At 40.0% G+C, this 19153-nt stretch overlaps 1 protein-coding gene across 1 annotated transcript in view; it reads left to right on the forward strand.

Moving 5' to 3' along the window:
• LOC126260325 (PC-esterase domain-containing protein 1A-like) overlaps positions 1-19153 on the forward strand; it is a 169705-nt gene that overhangs the window by 128615 nt on the left and 21937 nt on the right. The window contains exon 6 of the mRNA XM_049957650.1: positions 9759-9909. Within this exon, the coding sequence (XP_049813607.1) occupies positions 9759-9909 (151 nt within the window). The remainder of the gene's footprint in view (positions 1-9758; positions 9910-19153) is intronic.

The following is a 19153-nucleotide window of genomic DNA, read 5'->3' on the forward strand; positions in this document are numbered from 1 at the left end:
CGGAGCGCCTTTATCGCCGTTTGCGCGTACTGACGTGGCAGCACTGTTAAATGTCGTGGCACTGTCACAACAAGTATCAGGAACAAGAAAGAATCACCATTTTGTGCCATTAAATGAAAAGCAAGTTTGTATTAAAAGAGTATCCAATGATACAATTTTTTCATGGCAAATGTTGACCAAAGTCAAGCAACAGTTTCATTCAGAAATATTACAGCCTTACAGCCAGGCCAATACATTGCCTGTATATATGATGGAAAATGGTGGATTGGTAATGTGTCTGATGTTTCAGAAGACGAAAATGTTGTTTTAGTCAGTTTCATGCACCCCAATGGACCTGCACGTTCTCTCTGATGGCCAGCTAGGCAGGATGCTTGTTGGATTCCAAACCAACACATTATTTCTGTCATTCCAGCTTCATCAGCAACAAGAATGGGCTGACATTTGTTAGAATCAACTGTAATTGCTTTTAGTAACAAGTTTCAGCAAATGAATTAATAACAACTGAAATATTTGGCTTGGGAACCATAAAGAGTACTACTGGTACATGTATTTTTTAATGTAATATAAATGTAAATTTATTTGGTTCAACAAGATTTACGGGCCACTTTGATAGCATACTGTGATGAATTTACCATAGTTTGACCTTTTGTTTTACAACTAAGATATTGTACCCAAAAAGTTAAGAACAGGATCACAAAGTTTCAGCATGACAGGTCTCTTAGATCCTGAATAATGGTAAATCAAAGTTGATCATTTATTCATTTAAGTTGCAATGTTGAGAAATGTAATGTAATGAAAATATAAGTTTATTTGTTCTTAAATGCAAAGTCTCCAAAATAAAAACAACTTTTCCTGATCAAACAAGGTGAGCTATTTTCAATCATGCAGAGAAAAATCAAATTTGAGTGATCCCTTTTGAGATATGACCTTTTGAAAGTGAGCCAAAATTGACTGATTAAATTTTTTAGCACATTTTGAACTTTGATAACTCAGTTATTATTTGAGCAATCTGGGTGCCACTTTCAGAGCTTTATGACATGCTGGCAGGCTGCAGATAACTAAAGTATTAGCTTCAGGAAGTTACTCTTTCAGTAGATACAAGGCAATAAAGTATAGCCAAAATTTGGTACGACAAGATTTATGAGCCTTTTTGATAGCACACTATGATGAATTTACCATAGTTTGACCTTTTGTACTACAACTACGCTACTGTACCCAAAATGTTGAAGAGGATCACAAAGTTTCAGCATGACAGGTCTCTTAGATCCTGAACAATGGGAAAACAAAGTTGATCATTTATCCATTTCAGTTAAAAAACAAGCCTTTACAAAAAAAGTGGCCCCACCATACTACTTATGAAGTTGTAATTTGGCAGTGCTCCATTAAGGTCCATATGCACATCCAGTAAAAATTTAATCAAAATTGGAGATGATCAACTGGGGAGCTTGTCTAAATTTAGGCCGCTTGACATGGAATGACCCCTATGTATGTTTATGGGTCATCTATTAGTTTTCAGGTTTGTCTTCTTCAGATACAATAGGGGCGATAACGTAGAATGACTTTTTATTTGAATTTCACAATGAAGTCATCATTTTCAGCTGTTGATTGCAGCAGTTTTTTGGCAACCAATTACCATGTTTTAACAGAAAACTCATCTATGTATACTGGAACTCTGGATTTTGTGCCGTCAGTCCAACATAACTTTTAATGTTTTCCACTTTAATATACTCTGTAAATTTTTCAGTTAAGTACAGTAAATAGGTTTCACTGACTTTCCAATACAATTTATACTGTTCTTTAAAAACATTTATTATTCAGTGAAAACCATGTTTCATCGGTCTACTTGAAGAATCAACACTTTCAGAAATAGTCTCAACTCCAGGAATATTCTCACAAATACTTCAAGCTGTTTTATTATCACTACAGAGTGCAAGATAATGCCATGTATGGTATTTAAAAATTTTATGTAAGAACTATATGTGAACTGTATTATGGCTAGAAACACCTGATTACAACACTAACAATAACATTACTAATTTTACAATGTGCACTTATTAATAATCATCAGAAGATAGTTTGCATAGCCTTGGGCTGCTCCTTGCTGTAGATGGCTGTCAACTCAGTGAAGATTTAATCCAGTGACGTGAGATTCCACTGCCACACAAAGAACAGCTATCAGCTTTTGCTTGATCTCTGCATTACTTGTGCAACACAGAAAACACAAATAGATACCAAAAAGATCATTAACATCATATATGTATCACTATACACTTTTGATTTACCTCCACTCACTGTGTGTGCGATTTCAGAGATCGCGTGTCCATGCAGTTCACAGGCCCGCTTTTAGAGGCCACCTTGGTCACACCCCTGGTGCACCTTAGTGAACCGCCAAAGAAACAGTATTATTTAAGTGATCAGAAATGAGTGCTCAGCCTGTTGTAGAACCTGTATTACTATTGTCCAGTCAGTGTGTTCAGTGCTGTGCACAACCTGTTCTTCATTCTATCCTGTGTGTTGCTCTATACAGTACTCTGTTCTACAAATTGTGTTTGTTCTGGCTGTGGCAGACAAGGCGACGAGGATGGGATTAAGTTTTCTGTGCATGTTAGTGTCGGTGCTAAGTTACACGATGAACATCCTTGATGGAAGAAATGCTCCAATGTATCATTACCCAGCAGCAAGCTTTCACAGAACAACAGCAGGCTCTCACCACCACTCTCAGTCAAGGGGTATCTTTGTGTTCATACAAGTTACTCTCCCATCAGTGCAGCTGTCACCTTTTCTGGCCTATGACGAATCAGCTGAAAATTGAGAATCCTATGAGACATGGTTACACCAATATTTCCAGGTTTTTCGCGAGGGCGATGCAGACCTGTGTAGGGCTTTCTTTCTTTTCTGGCTATCGCCACACATTTATCATTTTTTGTGCCAACTTGCACCTTTGCAAAAACCAGCCAGCTTATTTGATGAATTGTACAAGCTTCTCTCAATATAGTACTGTGATGGAATGGATGTCTTTGTGGCATGTGTAGAATTTTACCATTGTCAGAAATGCCCAGATCAATCTTACAAAGCCTGGGCTGCAGAATTTTTGAAGTGCCATGAGCCACAGGCGATCAGATTGCTGCATTGGGGGAGGTGTTAGAAGTTACTCAGTCAACCCCTGTTGGCACACTGCAAGTGTTCAGGATGACGGGGAAGCCATTACAGCAGTACAACCTTTGACTCACCGTCACATGTGGCATCATTGGTTACGGTCACAGCAGAAACAAGATGTGTCACAACAGTGGCCACGTGCCCCCTTCCATCTTGGCCGTACTGCTTCATCCAGCATGAGCGTGCTGATTTCCCTAAGCATTGGGGCTGTTTGCAACGAGTGTTCAAAGAAAAGCCACATTGCATCAGTGTATAACTCTTCTTCAGATGTGGAAGACACATTAGTACCAGTGGACATAAATTATATCTTTACAATGACTGACTCCCCAAATATATTGTTTATTGACTTGCGTACTTCTTATAAACTGCTAAAAATGCAATTGGACACAGGAGCTGCTTTCTCTTTAGTAAATGCGCAGACATACGTGGACTTGGCCTCCACTCTCCTCACACAGGGTTCATGAAAGAGGATTAGCTACAATTAACAGCAAATTCCGAATCTAGGTCAGTTTTTCACTCCTGTGTTTTACAAATATGGTGTTCACCTTCTCATCATCCTTGTTGTGGATCCTTCCCATTTGGCAGACCAGTTCGGGTTAGGTGCATTTAACACTTTCGGTCTCTACTTTGCTAATGAGTTAAATCTAGTGTTACATCAAGTTCCACATCAGCAACTGGAGTCCCTGTGCCCTGAATTTTCGTCTCTATTTTCCCCTGGATTCAGTTCTGTTACTGGTTTTGAGGCTCACATTATCCTGAAAAAGGCCACCTGCCCTACTTTTCTTTGAGTGCGGCAAGTGCCAGTCACATTGCACAACACTGCCAAGGCCAAATTCAACAGTTTGATGTCGCTCGTTGTCTTTCAGCCTATTTCTTCCAGTGAATGGGCTACACCAGAAGCCGATGGGTATGCTTTGCCTCTGCAGCATCTTCAGTGACACGATTTGTACACAGTCCATGATAGATGCATAACCTTTGCCCTGCCCTCACATCTTGCTTGCAAAATTATCAGGTGGTCACTACTTTTTCAAGATTGATTTGTCCGAAGAGTATCTCGAGCTCCCCTTGTATAAGACCACAAGGTTCCTTCTTGTTGTCAGTGCACCTTTCAGCCTATTCCAATATCAATGCTTGCCTTCTGGAATCACTAGCATGCCCCTTTTCCACATTTTTTAAAACAATTGACATTCTCTGTGCCTGGCGGCATCAGTTACCTTGATGATATAATTGTTTTGTGTTCTTCCACCTAAGACCTCCTTAGAAATCTCCAATCATTGTTTTCTGTTTTGCAATATGTGGGTCTCAAGTGCAATCTTGCCAAATCTCAATTTTTTCAGCCATTAGTTGAGTACCTAGGTTTTGGCATTTCTCACACAGGGGTCAAGCCATTGTGTCACCATGTTGACGCAATCGTGGGTTTGCCGCAGCCATCCTCCATTAAGGAACTGCAGTGTTTCTAGGTAAAGTTGCTTACCACCATACGTTTTTACCAGATGCATCCACTGTTGCTCAGCCCCTGCACGTGTATTTATCTGGTCCTCAGCTTGTGCCCGAGCATTTGCCTTGCCTAAATCTTACCTTCAGTCAGCCCTGCATCTGGCTGCTTTTCAGCTGGATCAGAATCTCGTGTTGGCCACAGATACCTCTCAGCACAGGCCTGGTGTGGTGTTTGTGCACAAGTAAGCAGATTGAAAAGAAGGCCTTAGGGATGGTATTCATCCTCAGTAAATGTCACACCTTCTCAATGCATCTGACTGCTTTTCAGCTGGATCAGAATCTCGTGTTGGCCACAGATACCTTTCAGCACAGGCCTGGTGTGGTGTTGGTGCACAAGTAAGCATAATGAAAAGGAGGCCTTAGGGATGGTATTCATCCTCAGTAAATGTCACATCTTCTCACTTTGTTCTAAGTTCCATTTAATCACAGATCACAAGCCATTGATTGCTCTTTTTAGCACTTCACCTTCCATGCCAGACAAGGCAGCACATTGTTTGCAGAGGTGGGCTCTCTTCCTCCCCCATTATCATTATCAGCTCCGTTACCGGCTGATGGTATAACACACCAACACTGATGCCTTATCTCACCTTTAAATTGGGCTAGAATTGGCATTCCATCAGGACAAGTTGCTTTGTTTCTATTCAGATATTGAAAACCAGAATGCAGTCGATGAATTTCCCATCACTAGTGCCACGATAGCATCGGTTGTCGCTGCAAATCGGGTCCTCTCTTTAGTACAGCATGATTGGCTGGAAAAACCCCGGGCTATGCCTCAGATCCCTTGCATAACTGCTTTTCCCTCCAGCACCATCTCTCTGTGTTTGACAGGGTTCTTCTGTTAGCTGCGGAAGACACTGCTCACCAGGTTGTGATTCCCACTTCCTTACGCCTTAATGTTCTGTGGCTTGTGCATGTCAGTCATCGGGGGACCTCTTGCAGCAAAGCTTTGGCCCGCCAACAAGTGTAACGGCTGGGACAGATGGAGACATTACATGGATTATCGTCACTTGCACTCACTGGGTTCAGCAGCACACAGACCTGCAGGGATCTTTTTCCCATTGGCTGACACCGCAGTGCCTGTGGGAGCATCTGAATGTCGATTTTGCTGGGCGCTTCTTAAATCAGTATTGCCTCATTGCAGTGGATGCCTATTCCAAGTTTCCCTATAAGGCATGTTGTCCGTCCGCATCCACATCAGTCACTATTTTGGCCCTGTCTACGATTTTTGCAATTGAGGACTTCTGTAACTCAGATGCGGAAGTATGTATCCAGCAAGCCACCTGAAGCTGCTTTAGACTACTTTTTGAGTTCATACTATTTCACTCTGATCCCGGTGGAGTTGCTACTTGGACACCAACCACGTACCCTCCTTCACCTGCTGCTACATCCTTTGGCATCACTGCCTGCCTGCACCCATGGTTTTGGCCGCCGGCTGCACTGGATTCCTGCCATCATCGAGTGTCGCCAGGGCCAGCGCCTGTGTGTTGTCCACACTCCTGAATGGTGGAGTCCTGTCACTTCGACCAGCTGCGGCCATGCATGGCAGGATCTGTTCCATCTCCCCAGCCCCCACCCCGCAGTAGGGGTCGCTACCTGGCTGATTGCTGCGTGGGGTTCCTTCCTCCACTCCCACTCCTCAGTTACCGCTGCCACCTCCTTTGCTGGTCCTGTGTGGGCATCTTCACTGATGTCCCTGCTGACGCTTCTGGTGCCGACAGCTGACCTCGACTAGGACATCGCTGTGGAGCCACTGTACCCTGTCCTGGCCTATGGCCTCTCATAAGAGTAGGAATGGTGCACCACCCCACCCCCTCATCACTTATGACCCTACTCATCGGTGGCTGCCTGCCACTTGCTGCAGCGGCCGCTGCCATCGCGCGATGAAATAGATGTCAGTGCTGTCATTGGTGTTTTCTGTGACTCATAATCCCAGTGTCTTGTAAGATCAGTGCTTGTTTTTCATGATACCAGTGCTTTTTCAGTACCAATGCCTTTTTTGTACCCATGCTTTTTCACTACAAGTGCTTTTTATTTCTATACCATGCATTTTTTCTGTACCATGTATTTTTCTGTGCCTAATGTTTTTAGGTATGTATGTGGTTTTCCCACCCCTAGAATGAAGGAGTGATTTACTTTCACTCATGAAGTGCGCGATTTCAGAGATGGCGCATTCATACAGTTCACAAGCCTGCTTATAGAGGCCACCTAGGCTGACCCCCTGGTGCACTGTGGTGAGTCGCCAAAGAAACAGTTTTATTAAAGTGATCACTGATGAGTGCTTAGCCTGTTCTATAATCTGTATTACTGTTGTCCAGTTAGTGTGTTCAGTGCTACATATAACCTGTACTTTACTGTATCTTACCTGTTGCTCTATAAAGTACTATGTTCCACAAATCGTGTTTGTTCTTGCTATAGCAACGTTCAGTGTGAATGTCTTAAAGAGGTCAAGTCTTTGTTGCCATTAGATCTATTACTGTCATGATATTTTTCAGAGAAGAAATGTAGCATTATTTTGCCAGATGTGTGGTCACACCCACCAGTAACAAATATCTTAATTATCCCAAATGATTGTTGGATTATTTAAATCTCTTCCAATGATGACAGTATGATTACAGAATGTGTTTGAGCTAGCTGAAGATGTTTATGAAGTTTTCAGCTACATCTAGGGATGAGTCTGATGGTCTATAGAAAGTTTCTATTTTGTCCACAATCTTGCATGCAAGTTCAATTTCTATATAAGTGGATTTGAGTTTCTTGTCTGCTGTGACAAATACACCACCTCCATTTCCCATTAGTTCATGTTTTTGATATACGCTAAGACTTACCCTAAATATTTTGCTGTTGTCATAAGATTAGTCACTGCTGTAAAAGAACACACTGGTCATTTCGGTGTGCTCCAGATGATTTAGAACTAGTACCAAGCAGTCTTAAGACCCTCCACCACAGACATAAGTCTTGGCAATGAAGTGGTGTGTATGTGATAGTTGTCTGGATTCAGTGGAATGCGTTGATTAAACTTGGAAGTGTCACAGAACAGTAGTAAGGAGCTGTTTTGTTTGGATGTGCCCATGACCACAATGCTTCTGCATGAGATGGTCTTGCATTATTTTCAGCATCTGCGTGTTCTTCTGTTTCATCTTCTTTCATTCCCTACTGTTCATTTGCCTGCAATATGTTTTCAACCATTTCGTCATCCATGATAATTACTGCCACAACTCTTACATACCACTGGCATCACATTCATGGCATATTTGTATATGTGTCATTAGCTCATTTATATCCTCCAAAACAGAATATTCCGCTGTTGTTGAATTTTTGTACTTGTGTTTGGCACTCTGTTCTGAACATTGTTCATTCCTTTCAGTCAAATCCCATGCATCTACAACCATGTAATAACACTCCTTTTAATTCAGTTGCTTGAAAACAACTTCTGTGTTATCTGCATCAACAGATCACTATGTACATAAAGGTTGTTTTCTGTAAAGTCATTTTAATGTTTCAGTTCTATGATCCATTAGCTGTAGCAGGGATGTCACATTAAGCTGCAAAAATTTTACTGTAAACATTCAATTTTCTGTCTCTAACAGTTGAGCCTAATGATGGGTTGGTGCGTTATCCAGTAAACTAGGACTTTCCTATGTTTACCAATTTTGTTTTAAACTTTTTTTACTCCAGTGATAAAAGTGTTGTCATACTAGTCAGTGAATATTTCAGTACTCATAAATGCACTTTTTTGGTTTTTGTAAACTAAGGGAACCCTGATATTTTTCAAGGGTCTGAAATTTTTGGTATTTCTGATGAGGTGCAAAGGCATTTTATGGATCTTGATTGCGTTTGCTCAAGCTGATTGCTACTCGCCCTTTTCTAGTTTTACATCCTGGAGCTGAACTCTTTCCCCGAGATGCTAAAGATTTTGATGGTAATGATTTCCAATTTGTTCTGGCGTAACCACAAGTGCCAGAACTAAGATGAACAGAAAACCAGGGAAGGTGATGAGGAAACATAGGGCGATGGTGCACAGAATTGGACCTTGCCGCACCAGGAGCACTACCTTCAGGAAGTGAATACTAGTGCTGCTCATTCCAGCCTTGGGGCTCAGATTGCACCAGACTGCAACGGACATTAGTGCTATACTATCAGATTGTCGTGATTCGTATCAAGTGCTTACAAGGACTTTGTGTATAGCAAGAACTTTACTGTTTCCTTGTCGCCTCTTGCTAGTGACATTTGATGTAATCAAAGTTAAGAAATAAAACTACTAATGTTATTCGTTTGAATTGTTGTATAGCATTCTGAGAACACTGCATTCCTTAGGCACCCTATAAACAATGAGTGGGCAATACCGCACACAATTTAATCCAGTTTCATCAGTGTTGTGAACAAAGTCCAAGTCATAGACATTTTCATCCAATTCTTTTTTTTATACCATGTTCAAAAGGATTTGTTGCATCTACATCAGCTGACGTTTTTTCACCTTTTTTTTTTTAGCTCAGAGCAAAGGATCAGGTATCGGTTGCCCATTTGACAGTTTTTGTAAAAACCAGCAATACAGAGCTTCATTTTTCAGTTTCTTCAGCACTTTTTTTTCACTATCAAGTTTGCAGGTTGACTTCAAAATCAGATCAGAATTCCTTTAATATCACATATCGTAGAAGTACCTACACTATAGTTATTGGCTAACTGATGACCAGTTTTTCCTTTTTTATGAATCAGTAATGTTAATTTTATCTTTAAGCGATAACACCACCCTGTTGCACTTAGACATTTATAAGCACACACGTGGTATGGCACAGCAGTGCCAAACTTGGATGAGGCAGAGGCCGCATAGGGTCAGAGCAGCTAGTGCCAGCACAATATGTCCGTGCACACACGGACTAGACTACAGAAGTATTTGCTCATGACAGACAATCCAGGTAGTCGCGAATCCACATTAGAGACGTTCAGATAATCAAGTCTTCACTGAAATTGTTGTATGTGCCATTGCTCCATCAGTTGAATGTCATTGACCACAATATATTTAAAAGTTTCACTGTTTAGGATTTTACATAATGAACTTTCAATTGGCTATTATATGTTATCTTAAATGGAATTTTATCTTTTCTCAGATGGGGACCCAATGGTGTTCCAGACTACAAAGACAACATGGTGAAGCTAATGAGACTCTTCAAGTCATGCCTTCCAAAACAAACTTGTGTTATATGGATGACAACACTGCCAATATCGGCATCGTGTAGGGGTGGATTCCTCATAAAACAGGTGGGGCCATTTCTTATACATTTATTGTAAGAGTTAACAAAAATTGATGTCTCTCAGTCTTTACCGTTTGAACAAAAATTGATGTCTCTCAGTCTTTACCGTTTGTCTTTGTTCCTACTTATTCAGGAATGCTGGCATGTGTGTGTGTGGGGGGGGGGGGGGGGGGGTTGCGCGCATGCGTGCTTGTGTTTGAGTATCTCAAGGGAGGTGAAAATTTAATTCTGATGGGGACTGCAACTCTACTGAATAAAAAAAAGAAAATGAAAAGTAGTAGTAGAATATGGGCAGGAGGAAGCACAATTAAATCATTACAGACACTTGGTGTAAGAATAATGAAAGATAGTTGTGTATGTGGAAGAGAACCGATAAGACTGGAATTTTTCAGATATATTACACAAAGGACTTAGACTGTTAGACCTTTCCTAGAGCTGACTGTGGAAGTGATCATAATCAGTTGTCCATGAAAATGAGTATTAAGTTAAAATCCACCAAAGAGAGCAGAGAAGGACAACTAAGACTCACAAACAAGGAACTCTGTGGGAGTCTGATCAGCTGGTAAGACCGAAACTCCACAAAATCAGTGTTGGTAAGGAAGTACCAATATCAAAAACAGGCGCCAAATGAAGGAGACCATTTCCTCATTACTTCTGACATCAGAATGGCCGCAAAGTGCTAATCATCCATGGATATCGTAGTCTGTAGTACAGTTAATTGAAGAAAACTGGTATCCACACTATCCAGGATCAAGACAGATACTCTATGATATGATGGCCACTCAACTTGGAAATCTGGAAATATCAGGTATTGTAAAGTACTGGGAAAAGTCACAAAAAGTCAAGATTTTTTTGCATGTTTCTGCAATTTCAGTTCGTAATGTGAAAACTGTGCACTGTTGTAATGTCATACATCTTTCACGTAAAAGACACTGAAATGTTTGAACTGCGCTACTGTAGCTGAGTGAGCTATTCATATCTTGGCAAATTTATCAGTATTTGTTACAAGTGGTTTTGAGAATGACAATGTACCAGGTACCAGACACAGTTTCAAAGTAGTTCGGAGCACATCCAAGAAAAATTACTTGGCGCAAAATTGGTATTTTTATATCCGTTGCTTCACACTTTGAAACATTTTTAAGAAAGTTCAAAGTGATATGCTGTAAACTCCATATCTTTATGGTGTGTTGGCAAACATTGTGAAGATTTTTATGGAATTTGTCATAAAAGAAAGTGTTTCGAACAGTGTATCTCCTTTTCCCTCAGTTGACCTGACAAGGAAAGATAAGTTTGTTCCCTCAAAAAGTATTCATCTCGGTTTTGCAACAAAAAATGAGAAAGCAAGGGTAAAGGCATCACTGATTTACATATGCTACAGTTCGAAAATGACTGGTCAACCTGTGTGAAGATACTCTTACAGAAGTTAATGGAGAAGTCACCATTATATTTTCCTTTGATGAAGGCAATTTCATCCAAATTTTGTGGCACTCAAATCAGCAGTAGCAACTGCTCATTTACACTTATTCCTTCAGTGTCTGGTTGAGAAAAAATGGTTTTCTTGAAAACAGGCTGATAATGCTAAGCATCAATTTAAGGAGTTTATTTCACTACCAATAATAAAAGAAGAAATGTCCATGTACAAACAAAAGAAAAGTAAATTGGATCACCACTGCATCAAACTTTTAAGCTCATTTGGGGAGGAGGAATTTCTTGGTCTAAGATCTTTGGTGAGATTTATTTCCATACTTTCTCATGGGAATGCATCATTGGAACAGAGGTTTTCTGTGAATTTGGAAGGCACCATAGAACATAAAAAAGAAAGAACACTGATTGCTCAGTGGCAGGTTTTTGAAGAAATGATTGATAAATGCAGTGAACAATGCTCATTTTTATTATGCAGAATTGCTGAATAATGAGAAAAAAGAGAATCAAAGGAAAAGACAGAGTGCCAGAAGAAATCTGCTGAAGAAGTTAGACATCTTGCAATGAAAAAGTTAAAATTATTAGCAGATACTGAAAGGGAAGTAGCACTTAAGAAAAAATGCAAGATCTTAAAAGATAGTGCCACATAAAACTTTCTTATGTATAGTTTGGTATGTTTGAGACTTATATAGCATTTTTTGTAATTTTAAAATAGTGCCCAAGTTTTGCTTTAAATTAGCGTCCTCTCTTCCCGTTATCCACCAGGCCTCAATCTCCGCTAATTTCAAGTTGCCGCCACTCATACCTCACCTGTCATTCAACATCATCTTTGCCTCTGCACTTCTGCCTCGACTGACATCTCTGCCCAAACTCTTTGTCTTTAAATATGTCTGCTTGTGTCTGTATATGTGTGGATGGATATGTGTGTGTGTGCGAGTGTATACCCGTCCTTTTTTTCCCCCTAAGGTAAGTCTTTCCACTCTGGGGATTGGAATGACTCCTTACCCTCTCCCTTAAAACCCACATCCTTTCGTCTTTCCCTCTCCTTCCCTCTTTCCTGATGAGGCAACAGTTTGTTGCGAAAGCTTGAATTTTGTGTGTGTGTTTGTGTTTGTTTGTGTGTCTATTGACCTGCCAGCGCTTTCGTTCAGTAAGTCACATCATCTTTGTTTTTACATAGATTATTTAATATAATAGAGTTACAGGTGTGTCAATGTGACTAGTATATTGTTCCACTGAATCATCATTTGCGTAACAGTAAAATATAAGGAACTACACTTTCTGTATAGCAGAGATGCTACATGGCGAGTAGCAACTATCCTTTCATAATATTGTTACATTCCTCTGGATTTTCCATTGTTTGATCTACACTTTCTGCATCATCAAATGTGAGATCAGGTTATTAAACACAATTTCACAAAAAGTCTTCCAAAAGAGTGAATTTTGGATTTGCATTAAATTGTAAGTATTTTGCCACTATTTTTTATTTAAGTTGTAGGTCATTAGTTAAAATTTATTTGTATTTCATTCCCTGACTGTTTGCACACAACAAATAAATGTACTATTTTCAATTCTTATCACAATTTTTGATGGCCAAATCATTTAATTTAATCTTATTTTAGGGAACGATTTAAAATGTATGTGCTTCATATCTGGAATATTGGTGTGCTTTATCCAATGTATTGCAGTTTGCATTGCCATTTGGTGGTACATTGAAATGTCAGTTTGGCTGAGTATGTTAGATACTTTCAGTTGTCCATTAACATATAAAACCATCATTTTTTAAACAAAGGACAACAAAAATACTGAATATTTAAAGCATGCTCAACATTCAGTGTCCATCCCCAAAAGACTATTTGGGAACTGCGTACTAAAGTCATGGAAAAATCAGGGAAATTGAATCAGCCAGTAAGTGGCCACCTTGTAAGAACCTGACCAGAGAAATAAACAGTTGAAAGGGTTGGTCACACGTCATTAATTGTATCTGTGATGAGATAGAACAGTATTATAACCACTATCAAGTACATGATCTCTTCAAGTAATTGAACAACATTAGCAGTGAATTTAATTGTTGTGTGTGGCTGGTGAGAATGGCAGTCGTAGCAGAGACAACGAAGACGTTGTTTGTGATGTGGCAACAGTATTGTGAAATGTTGTATTCTGGAATTTGCTACAGTACAGACAGTAAAGCAGTTGAGTAACTTACATCAGAACCTACAATCTTACGCAGTGAAATATCAAATGCAATTCAGCATCTGAAAAACTGTAAATCCTCAGGTCTAGACAGTACCTCAGTGGATATGCTCAAAGAAATGGGGGCAGGAAGGTGGTGACATGTTGCTTTCATTGAGTACAATGGAAAACTTTTCACTCAATGAAGAATCTTGTGTATATGTCTCCAGGAGACATGCTTACAATTTCTGAAGCCCCTGTGCTAAGAGGTTCAAATCTCCACAAAAAGACAAATTTTGTAAGAGAGATAAAGAAGTGCCTATTTTTGTAATAAATGAATATAACTCTGACAGTACTGTGGGCAGTGCCTTTTGCTTGTGATTATAGGCTATAAACCTGAATGGGAATTGAAAATAAAAGTATGAATATTGTCCCCTAATTTACAAAACTGCCCTGACATGTGTGATTGTGCATCCCAGTTACAAGAACTTTATCAGTGTCAGCTTTATCAACTTACTTAGCATTTCAGCACATGCAATAATTTTTATTGCCTTAATCATTGCCCAAACAAAAAAATGTGAAGAGGAAGTTCCATCTGCAAATTATATATACTTTCCACAGGCAATGTTTCTGTATTTATCAGAAAGCTACCCTGCACATTTGGGACATTAAGGCTGCCCGAAAATCAAGCCCAGTCCTAATTTATAGAAGCTCTTTGTCCACTGGTAACATTTCCTTAACTCATTGTAGTTGACGTTCTCCGTGATAAAAAGGTGATGACTTATGACAATCAGCTCTGTCTGATCCACCAAAGTAGCAGGGTGCAAGGGTCTCTTGGTTCATTTTATACAATAGTTTATTAACCTATAAGAAGCAATTGTGAAAGCTCACAAATATCCTGGTTTGAAGCATAGCAGATTCAGACTTGTGTGTACATAAAATACACAAATTAGCATATCAAAAAATATTGTTTTCGTGCTTACCTTCGGCTGCTACAATGATTATTGATTATTCAAACTCTCAGTACTCAACACTAAGATTATACAATGTCAATATCAAAGAATACACTGCACAGAAAACTGACATTATGAAAATTGGCAATATTGAAAGCAAAAATTGAAAGTGGTGATTCAGCAATGTACCACTGCTGTGAGGATAGAGCCTTAAATATAATGCCTGTGGAAACTGAGTGACAATGCGTGTATGCATCACCATGCATTGTAGGGTTAAAACATTCTAATGCAACATAGTGTTCCATTATGATCTTCTAGATTTTATAATCTTAAGGGCATTTCTAAAGTTTTGTTCTATTTATATTGTCACAGAAGAATCTGAGTATCACAGTCACTGTAGTGTAGTCGTTATGATACTAGACTGTTGCATGGAGGGTCGTGAGCTCAAAACTCACCTGAACTGTGAAATTTTAATATCTGTATTTGGTTCGAATACATTCTAGAAGTATCGACAAATGTCAAGAATCATTGTACTGGAATGTTCTGTAACCATATATATACCGTATGCGTTCTGACCGGAGGCAGTTCGCTTCACGCTTTTATATGTGCAATTGCAGAATGAAACTTCATTAAGTAAAGTTAGTGTTCGTCATTCATCTAATTACACCTTCTTCTACGTGACATTATTCTGGTGGAGGCGTTGGGTATTGGAACTTGTGATAGGGCATATTATCGAGGACACAGTGGCTCCCATCAGGCCACGACAGAGCTGCCATTTACGTGGTGAGAAACCCGAGTTCGAGCCATATTCAACAGATCACAATCCATCAGAGACAGCAGAAGAAGAGGACATTACAATGACAGCAATGGTGTTCCACTACATGAGACATCCTTCCGGGTTCTCTGGTGACGATGGCCAAGATCCAAACAAGTGGCTGAAGGTATATGAGCGTGTAGCCAAATTTAACAAGTGGGATGACACCGTGTGTTCGGTGAACGTATTTTTCTACTTGGAGGGCACTGCCAATCAATGGTATGAGAGCAACGAGAAGTTCACAAGCTGAGAAGTATTCCAGCCAGAATTGCCCAAGTATTTCGGTGACACACAATGACAGAAGTACAAGGCTGAAGATAAATTAAAGTGCAAGGCACAGCGTCCAGGAAAAACTACAGCATCCTACATTCAAGATGTCTTGGAGCTGTGTAAAATAGTGGATCATAGAGTGAAGGAGGAAGATAAGGTTGCACATCTCATGAAGGGTGTTGCTGAAGACATGTATCAAGCCCTACTCCTGAAGGAGGTTTCGACAGCAGACGACTTAATAAAATGATGCCAGTATATCAAGACAATTCATCATAAAAGAATTACACGCAAGAAGTTTGAACAGCTTCCAAACGTCATATCGATGTCTGTGATGGAGGAAGAAACTAATTTCATAAGTGTTCTTTGTCAGCTCGTGAGAGAGGAAGTTCAGAAGGCACTTGGATTGCACGGCAAGAAAAAAACCGAGACACTTCAAGAGGTCATAAAGGAGTAAGCGGAACAGACATTGAACTCAATCTCTTGTCCTACACAGCCCTTAGAATTCATCATCTTACAAGAGTGTACTCATGACGTCATTCTTGGATGGGACTTTTTGAAAGCTTCTCAGGCAGTTATAGATTGTGGTTGCTCAAAGATTATCAGGGTGTATACGACCCGGGACAACAGGGAGATCTGGGAAAAACCCGGGAATCTTTTCATCCGAGAGAAAACCGGGAAAAACCCGGGAATTGTTTAGAATTCCATGAATTTATCATTGTTTTAGTTTTCACTTAAATATTTGTGATTTTGACTGGTAAGAACCAATACTCTAACAAGGGATATTACTGTATCCCGCTACTGAAGAATAATACTGCAGCAACAAAGTATGAACGAGGGGGGGGGGGGGGGGGGCCAAAAATAAAACTTTAGTTGCAAGGGAAATGCACCATATACAACAACAAAACAGTGCTCATACAAGCGTCTGCCAACAGAAAAGTGTGTCAAAGGCTTTAGGAAGACTGCAATGCTTCATAACAACAAATTGCCTCCAATGAGCGTGATGTGACAACTGTTTTAATTAGATTCATTTGAGCAGTTGCGGGCGGGTTCTTGCGCATGCGCAGTTGAGTCGCGTATGAGTAGTACCTTCTCCCGCTTCTGTTTACAGAAGTGTGGCTGGGCGCCACTACTTAATATTGCCCCAGTTGGGAAATAATAGTATATCTGGGGCTGATGCACAGAGCAGGCTGAGTTGTGGTGGGGAGGTGGGTCATCTCCACGTGACCTGTGTTTACATTCAGTGATTTTGTTGTTTCCTCTTCATTTATTGCTCTCACGTTAAATGATAACAAAATGGATTTTTGTGGCCGTGAGCTATCAAATGAATTAAAATACGTTTGCATAATTACGGAAGGCCAAAATATGTTATTAGTTTCAGATATTACTTCCACCTTTCTGACAGTCAGCCTTAATCGCCTTGCAGAACAATGAAGTTATTTTTGCCAGTTTGCTAAAGAGATTTGGCTTTCATTAATCTTTTCTTCTGAGGCAGTCAATTTATTTGAAACAAAGTATTTAATTTCGCACTATTGGCTAGTTTCAACTGTTCGCTGCATTTCAAGTGCACATATGGCATTATGCCATAATGAAGAACCAAACATGAGATAATAAAGTACTGGTACTCCAAGAAAATTTACATACGAGTGTGCATTTTAGTATGGTTCATGAAATTCCGACATTCTTGAAGTATCCTCTGATGTCTTGTTTCTTTTATAACATAATCTAAGATCTTTTAATGTTTTACATGTACGAACACATATATTGGCTTTCTGTGTCATCGTGGCTGCGCAAGTGCGCTGACGCCTGTTATCTGGCACTCTCTTGTAACTGCTGAAACGAACATATTTCTAACAGGTCGTGGGTGAATATTGTGATTGGCGGTTTCAAAAGCGTTACATTCAAAGCAAATTTCCTTTTACGCAACATGAACTATTTGCGAGAATAAACGATGTATTTCTCAAATCACAAAGCGTTTGACTCTGATTTAAAAATCAACTCTTTGAGGATGACCATTTAGAAGAATTTTGAGCCCAGAAGATCAGACATTTACGTCATAATCATAAATTTTACTGGCACATTTGTGTGATGTATCTTAAAGTGTATCACGCGCAAAAAAGATCGACATTATATATGGAAGCTTAACTTCTCTTCCAGCTTATTAATCTTCGAGACCAATATTATATGTGAATGCTATGTATATTAATTTAAACCATTAACTTTTCTTATTTGTGTGTTCACGCTACTTAAGAGTGATCTTGCTATTGGCTGACTATATCACGTGTCCTATGCTGTCATCAGCTGGCGAGATCACGTGACATGAGCTATGACTGGTCTACAAAAGCGCATCATAATCTTGATTTCAATGCTTCAGAAAGTTACATGCGTTGTTTGGCGGAATCCAAATTTATACCTTTGTAATATGAAAATATGTAGCGTACATGTTGCTGCACATCAAAGGTGTTAAAAAACGTATTTCCCAAGGTCGTTAATTACGGATTGAGGGAAAGGTTTTCAATCGAATCTTGTGACAGAGATAAACTGTTGGTGCAACATTACTCATCACATGACGACTGCCTACCATCCACAAACTAACGGGCTTACTGAAGGCCTTAATAAGACCTTGCCAACATGCTATCAGTGTTCGTCAATGTTGAGCAAAGCAACTGGGATGAGGTGCTACCTTTCATGACATTTGCCTACAATACCGCCAAACAAGACACCACAGGATTTATGCCATTTTTCCTGGTGCTTGGGCGTGAGGCAACTACGACAATGGACACTGTGTTTCTGTTACATCCTGATGCTGTGGACAATGACTACATCGGCCAGATGTTAACCGGAGCTGAGCAAGCTCGGCAGTTAGCTCAACTCCGCATGCTGCAGGCTCAAGAAAACGAATGTCGAAGGTATGACGCATGGCACCGCTCTGTTGTCTACCAGCCTGGTGACCTCGTCTGGAACCTCACTCCTGTTCAGAAGGTTAGTCTCTCTGAGAAGCTCCTCAGGCGCTACTTTGGACCTTATAAGATTGTAAGACAGTTGTCTGATATTACTTATGAAGCTGAAGATTTCAACCCTGACACAAAGACAACAAAAGATCAGAGATGCGGTCCACGTCCTTCAAATGAAGCCCTGTAAGGATCCTACAGCCCAGGGTAAATTCAAAGCTCCGGTGACAGGCAACAAGCGGAAAGGTGAGGAAGTGTGTAGCGGCAAGGGAAGTTCTAAGAAGATCACCACGAGGGTGAACGTCAGTCGTCGGGAGTCGGAGTATGCATGACCGATGACTCGTTCCCGAACTAGGAGGATGTAACACTGAGATACTGTTCTCTTAAGGAGGGAGCAATGTCAGGAGAAGCTCAGTAGCACAGTCAGTGTAGTGTAGTGGTTATGATACTAGACTGTTGCATGGAGGGGTTGTGAGTTCAAAACTCACCTGTACTGTAAATTTTTTATTTCTATATTCAGTTCGAGTACATTCTAGAAGTGTCCACAAATATCAAGAATCATTGTACTGGAATGTTCTGTAACTGTATATATACCATACTGTAGTGCCTCAAGAATTTTGGGGTAAATTCTAGAACATCCGATATTTTAGGTACGAGTGCGAAAGAGTGAGA

This window comes from Schistocerca nitens, chromosome 5 (assembly GCF_023898315.1).
Source record: "Schistocerca nitens isolate TAMUIC-IGC-003100 chromosome 5, iqSchNite1.1, whole genome shotgun sequence".
Classification (NCBI taxonomy): Eukaryota; Metazoa; Arthropoda; class Insecta; order Orthoptera; family Acrididae; genus Schistocerca; species Schistocerca nitens.